The sequence below is a fragment of the Drosophila mojavensis genome, unplaced genomic scaffold, assembly GCF_018153725.1.
Source record: "Drosophila mojavensis isolate 15081-1352.22 unplaced genomic scaffold, ASM1815372v1 contig_16, whole genome shotgun sequence".
Lineage (NCBI taxonomy): Eukaryota > Metazoa > Arthropoda > Insecta > Diptera > Drosophilidae > Drosophila > Drosophila mojavensis.
The window spans coordinates 3,879,618-3,886,196 of record NW_025318693.1 but is presented as its reverse complement, the minus strand read 5'-3'; the positions used below and the strand labels follow the sequence as shown (position 1 = coordinate 3,886,196).

At 43.7% G+C, this 6,579-nt stretch overlaps 1 protein-coding gene across 2 annotated transcripts; it reads left to right on the top strand.

Moving 5' to 3' along the window:
• Window positions 1–525: 525 nt before the first annotated feature.
• On the top strand, window positions 526–5,240 carry LOC6573525 (insulin-like peptide receptor). 2 transcript variants are annotated; one of them, XM_044007366.1, is made up of 8 exons: window positions 526–729; window positions 816–1,404; window positions 1,954–2,491; window positions 2,553–2,700; window positions 3,406–3,801; window positions 3,862–4,078; window positions 4,133–4,392; window positions 4,459–5,240. In XM_044007366.1, exons 2-8 carry the CDS (start codon window positions 922–924, stop codon window positions 4,997–4,999), a joined length of 2,583 nt encoding a protein of 860 aa, XP_043863301.1. In that variant the 5' UTR covers window positions 526–729; window positions 816–921; the 3' UTR covers window positions 5,000–5,240. The 2 variants fall into 2 exon arrangements, with proteins under 2 accessions (XP_043863301.1, XP_043863300.1); XM_044007365.1 differs by having other exon boundaries at window positions 526–1,404.
• Window positions 5,241–6,579: the final 1,339 nt, after the last annotated feature.

The window sequence follows — 6,579 nt, the reverse complement described above, 5'->3', positions numbered from 1 at the left end:
TTGCATTGTTGCGCCCTGGACCGCAGGATCGCGGGGTGGGGCTTGCTCTTATTGTCGGCAGAAAGGAAGTGGAGGAAGACTTAACTAACTAAATTGAAGGGCAACAGCTGCCTGAAGGAATCGACACAAGCACGTGAGGCAAAAAAAAAAAAAAAAAAGGAGAAGTGATTGGATAAGATCAACAGTGGCGTAGATACTGCAATTGTATAGGGGTTGACCACTTATGAATCAAAATGTGAAATGTATATATTCAATATATATATATTCTATTGTATTGTAATTGACAACAAATTAGTTATTATTATTTAATTGGAAAAACAATTATCTATTTAATTCGAACCCCTTTGAGCAATGCCACTGCACGCAATTTGTCTGCACTCTTCCTCAATTCGCTTACACCCGCTGCAAAATGCTGAGCAAGCGTCCATACAACGCTATTGAATGCCAACGGCACTAACATTTTGCAGCTGGTGTGATGCGGAATTTTCAAGCGAAGAATTGGCCTCAGGCCCGAAAAATGAAAACAAAACAAATCAGCAGAGATGGAAGCAGGGCTCTAGCTAATTGAAAAGATCGAACTGAATTGCCGTCGTGCGTTGTTTAGCGCGCCGGTCAAATCAGTTGAAACTGAAACGTCGTCGCCGGCGGTGCGCGTATCCCACCACTCGGAAGCGGGTCCAGAAATAGCCACTAGGGTCGGGGAGAACATCAAACGACATTGGCATTCAAGTGTGTAATTTTTTGTCGTGCTGCGCTAATTGCCCTCCATAAACATATACATACATACATATATACATACATACTCCATTCGATAGTTCGCGTTGTCATTCAACTTACGCTCGCATACATCAATGTTAAAGGGGCCAATTGGGTCAAGTGCTCTCAATTGAAAGTGTCAGTTGGCTACGAGGCACAGTCAACATGTGGTGGCACATGCTCTGGCTGCTGTTGTTGTGCCCAGTTGCAACCGGAGCGGAAACAATTTGCGGCTCCCTGGAGCTGCGAAACATCGCGGATTTGCAGCAGCTGCGCAACTGCAGCCTTGTGGTGGGTCATGTGCGCATTGCGAACCTCCAGCTGCCCAGCAGCGTCAACCTGAGCGAGCTGAGCAGCGAGGTAACCGAGATCACGGACTATTTGCTAATCTATCGCTCCATTGGGCTGCTCACCCTGGAGACAATCTTTCCCAAGCTTCAGCTAATACGCGGCAGACAACTGCTAATGAATCAGTATGCTCTAACCGTGTATGAGAATCGCAATTTAAGGGAGCTGGGTCTGGTGCAGCTGCAGCGCATCCAAGACGGTCACATCCGCATCGAGAGTAACCCAATGCTGTGCTTCGTGCATACCGTCGACTGGATCTACCTCTCAGGCAATGCCACTCGGCAGCATTTCTATTTAAAGGTAGGGCTGAGCAAAGGTGTAAATTTTGATTTATTTATTTGATATTAGAATTAATATAAAATTAAGACTAACTTTTTATAGCTTTATTATTGTATAGCAAAAAATATCTTATGATATACTGTTAAAAGATAGAGATAGGGATTGAAGATTGAGGAAAGTAATTACTAATATTAATATGAGGAAACTTGATTAATTATTCTTGGAGTGAATACCCAGCAATAAGCAAAAACTTGCTGCTTCCAAAATTAACTTTGTTTGCTTATCGATTAAAAATATTCTCAACGTTTTTCAGGTTTATCAATATGTCAAAAGAAACGCCCTTTATTTTGTTTTTATGACGAAAACTCTTCTTGAAAATGTTTTCATACCCAATTTAGAGAATATGACTATATTCAAACTGATTATTATAAAACTTAATCAAACCTAAATATAAAAAAAAAATTATATTTTTACAAATTTATTTAATTAAAATATAAATTTATGGCATAAGCATTATATTAGCATAAAAGACACATTTTTCATTATTATTATAATTTTTTTAATTTCAAGCTCAACAGGTCCCCGAATCATTGTCCTGTTTGTGGCGGCATCTCAGCCGATTATTCGATTCGCTACAATTACACACGGCATTGCTGGAACACGCAGGCGGCCCAGGTGCGCGTAGAGCCGCCCCGAACTGAAAAGTGTCCCAGGAGCTGCGGTCGGGATGGCTGCGATGCCAAAGGGAATTGCTGCCAGCACAGCTGCATTACGGGCTGCTCGGCGCAGAACTGCACGCTCTGTGGCAATTACCGTCGGAATGGGCGCTGTGTGGATCAGTGCATTGCCAGCTATGAGCTGCACAAGAGGCAGTGCATCTCGTACAAGGAATGCCGCCAGCTTAATCGAATTCCGTTGACGCGTGGCTATCGCTGCATGGACCACTGTCCCAATAACCACAAGCCCGTAATTGATGCCAATGGCACGCTCCAGTGCCAGCTGGAGTGCAAGGGCGTCTTCCACATCAAGCGCATTGCGGATCTGGAGCAATTGCAAGACTGTGTGACCATCAACGGATCACTGATTATAGAGCTAGTGGATATAAAGGGTATGCGAGTGAGGTCTTACAAAAATGAGATGCACATATCAATCTATTCAAACTATTTCAGAAAAAGTTGTTTCTGCTCTAGAGCAGGCCATGGGCAGCATTAAGGAGATTACCGGCTATCTAAAGGTTATACACTCGGCCCAGCTCATGTCCTTGACTTTCCTCAGCAACTTGGATACCATACGTGGCGATCAGCTGATTGAAAATAAGTAAGCTTATCCATGGGCATATACATGAAGAAAAGTAAAAATATGCTGGTTTTTTTTTTTTTTTTTTTTTTTTTTTTTTTTTTTTTTTATACCCATAAACTGGCCTGGTTATGTCAGATCTTATATATAGGAAATTATCAATCAAATTTGATGTTTGTTCAGGCTTTTTAGGTATAATTTAAACTCGTTTACAACTAGATGAACTTCACTAGGCATATGAATGCAACAGTATAGAGATCCTACAGCTCTAAGCAAATATGAAATATCGATAAAAATCGATATTTTAATAGCTTTTTATTTAGCCATAGAAGGCTTTCATGCCAAGAAACACTAACTGAAATAAGACTTATGTTCTAAAATGTGTAGAGTTTACAAATATTTTAGTTTTTATATAGCTTACACACAACAAATTTCGATCAAATTTTACTTTTTTTAGAGCTAGCTACAGGCACAGACTAGAGATATGGTATATCAAAAAAAGTTTATATTATGAACTCTGATTTTGGCCAAATCTTGAAGACCTTATGAGCTAGAAACACCTATATTTTGGTATTTACAGTATAAATCCCATGTCAGTTTCTGAATGAAATATTGAACCATGAATCCATATAAAATTGTCTTTGAACTTTTTCGTGATTATTATAGAGGCCTCATCATTTGACACATAAATTAGTCACACAATATATAAATACTTTTTTTTTTCAGATATGCCCTATATGTTGTTAACAATTACCACATGGAGCACATCTGGCCAGCCAATCGTCAGGTGGCCATTCAAAGGGGCACAATATTCTTTCACCTGAATCCACGATTATGCTTTGAGAAGATCCAGAAACTGCAGCCCTCTCTGAAGAGTGTCAGGAAGATATCCATAGCGGATGTATCGCCCAACTCGAATGGCGAGCGTGTGATCTGTGGCGATTCGGTGCGCACTCTGAACGTTAACGTCGAGGATCTGAACTCAACAGCCGTACGGATTGTGATAGACTTTATGAAAGCCGAGGATGTGGAAATACTCATAGGCTACTCCTATCACTATATGGAGGCGCCGCAGCGGAATATAACCATGTACGACGGACGACACGGCTGCGGACATGATAAGTGAGTGGGAGGGGTGGTCCACTTTTTGAAATACCTTTCACGTACGTAACTCCCTTTTAGCTGGCTGATGGATGTGAGTCTTAGCAAGAATCGCCGTCATGTCATCTCGAACCTGAAGCCCTATACGCAGTATGCATACTTTGTAAAGACCCTAACGCGTACCGATTACCACATGCAGGTCGATGCATACTCCAAGATCCTGTACTTCCGCACGCTGCCCAGCAGGCCAAGTCCTGTGAGCCAGCTGCACGGCAGCTCGGACCACAGCACCCAGATTGTAAGTGATTCGCTGTGACTTGATGGTGGGTCTATTTCATTTGTGCCCTTGCAGATGATTTACTGGTGGCCGCCAGCTCGTCCCAATGGCATCATATCCAAATACATTGTGAACGTTGAGCCGTATAATTTGACCAGGGCAGAGATCAGCACCAAGAACTATCCCACCTTCAAGACATGCGACACCTGTGAATTGGACTGCGTCTGCAATGATCTGAAGCCGTACGATTCGGGTCCACAGCCGGAGGATGAGCACTACTACAACAAGGAGCAGATAATATATGAGGAAGCACTGCCCAATCTCATATATGTGTCGTGAGTAGCATTTCCATTTGATATGCCTGACTTTCCCTGTAAGTTGTCTTTTACCACTTCAACTAGGCGTCGGAAACTGCAAACGAAGAAGGAAAAGTTTGAAAAGGTTAAGAGCTTTGAGGATCTGGTCGCCGGTCCCTCGATAGTGTCATATGACAACAGCACGAGCACAACAACTCCAGCACCTACGCTCGTCGTGAGCAACTCGTCCACGGCAAGTCAGAACGAAACATTTTCGCAGGAGGACTCTGATGCCGCCAAGCAATATGAAATATTTCGCAAATACATCGAGGACAGAATGCGCCAGCTGCAGGACACCAACGCATCCGACTTTGTCATCCTGCATGCGATGCCTAAGTGCAGGGATAGCCATGCCTCTGTGGGCTATCAACTGGAGCAGAAATGCATTGTCGAGGAAGAGCTAATTGGCGTCAGCGTACCTGGCAGTCAGCACTATTTCAATGCGACCGGCTTGCAGGCCAACGAGTACTATCGCATTACGGTGCAGGCCTGTGTGGACGGGGTCATCAATGGTTGCTCGAATCCGACGGAGATGATACTGAAGACCATTAGCGAGCAGGTGGATCAGTTTATGAATGGCCAATAAACGCATCCCAAACGAGTTTTGTTATAGTTTAAGGGTTTCAGGCATAGTCTGTTGCCTCAGATTGATGAGATTTTCGATGTTACGTAATATCTAGATGTAATTGTTCCGTCTGTTTTTTGGCTCGGTAATCGCGTGATATATGTAAAGTTTTTAATATTTAAGCATGATAAATGTGAGAAAGTATTTGCTAAAGTTCCTTTCATTATAAATTAAATCAGAAAATCCTTTTATCCTATGGTAATTTGATGTTTCAGCTTGTCGAGCTTTTAAAGTCTTAACAGTTATTTTGAGATACGCCGCAGAGCCAAGAGTAAGAGGGAGAGAGGGAGATGGAGAGAGTGCTATAATCCGCACACACAATGAGTGTGGCTGGCAGTGATTCTTGACATTTTGCAACTTGGCATAACGGTTTCGGGGGCTCAAACAATAAGCCTACGCAAACTAACAACAGCTCCACCTGCGTCAGCCTCAAAACTATAGCAGCCAACACTCCATCCACTTCAGCTGACTCCACTTGCCTTTCATGCTGCTGCTCCCACACACACACACCCACACACACACACGTCGGTTGTTGCTCTTGCTGTTGAGAGAGATGCTCGGGGCACTTGCGTCAGTTGCAAACGTTCAACGCATGCCACTTAATATGCAAATATGCCACAAAAGAGCTTTAAACTTTAAAATACTGCCGAAAAGAAAGAAAAACTAAAAATAATCCCGACTCCGCTGGATGTGGGAAATTTGGGAGGCGATACGATACGACACGACCAGACGGCACGAGCTGAGATCCAGGGCTCCAAAGTCGAACCGAGTACGAGTACGTGTCATGTGTCGCCATGTCGGCTTGTTGTGAACTTTGGCTCAGCAGGAAACTTGCACGGAACGTGTCCCACTCAATGGCGTTGGCCGCCGTTGATTGACGAAGGAGCCTGTGCCGGCACGGGCCACGTTAGTTGATAGTACGTAAAGGATTTGCACTTTGAGTGAGCCGCTGTTGCTGACAGTGAGACCAGACCGCAAAGTCTTCAGTTTTCGCACTTATGCCTTTTAAAGCACCGTCTCCTGCCGAATTCTTTAGTCAATTGTATTTCAATATTTCACTGCCGCTCCACTCTTCTGCTGTTGCGCCATTTTGCGCCAGTGCTGCCATAGCCCAGTGCTCGTTATCCTTGCACTGCGATGGTAAGCACTTTGCGAAGCTCTCGAATTGTGCGAGAGTGTGTATATGTGTATATGTGTATATGTGTGTCTCTGTGTGTGTGTGTGTGAGGTAGGGCATACGCGTCAGTCAGTTGAACAATTTCACTGAGTGCTTTACAAGTTTGCCGTGTGTGCACTTCAATTGTCCTTGCAGCACCACTACCACCACCAGCGCCACTACCACCACACCAAAGCTTCAGCACCGGACAACGCAGTTTAGTTGACCTTCATTTCAATACGCTTCAGCTTGGAGCCAGAGCACATGGATTGTGTTTGAGTTTGGCTGCGACTACCCTCTGATATCCCTAACACCAGCACCGTCTATGCTCCTGACTGCCCTAATGGAAATGGGTTGACCAATAAATTTATATTGCGCACATTTC

Coding starts and splice junctions, on each gene's coding strand:
- LOC6573525 (XM_044007366.1), top strand. CDS start 922: ATGTGGTGGCACATGCTCTGGCTGCTGTTGTTGTGCCCAGTTGCAACC. Junction 3,802..3,861: donor CACGGCTGCGGACATGATAA/GTGAGTGGGAGG, acceptor ACTCCCTTTTAG/CTGGCTGATGGATGTGAGTC. Junction 4,079..4,132: donor CGGACCACAGCACCCAGATT/GTAAGTGATTCG, acceptor GTGCCCTTGCAG/ATGATTTACTGGTGGCCGCC.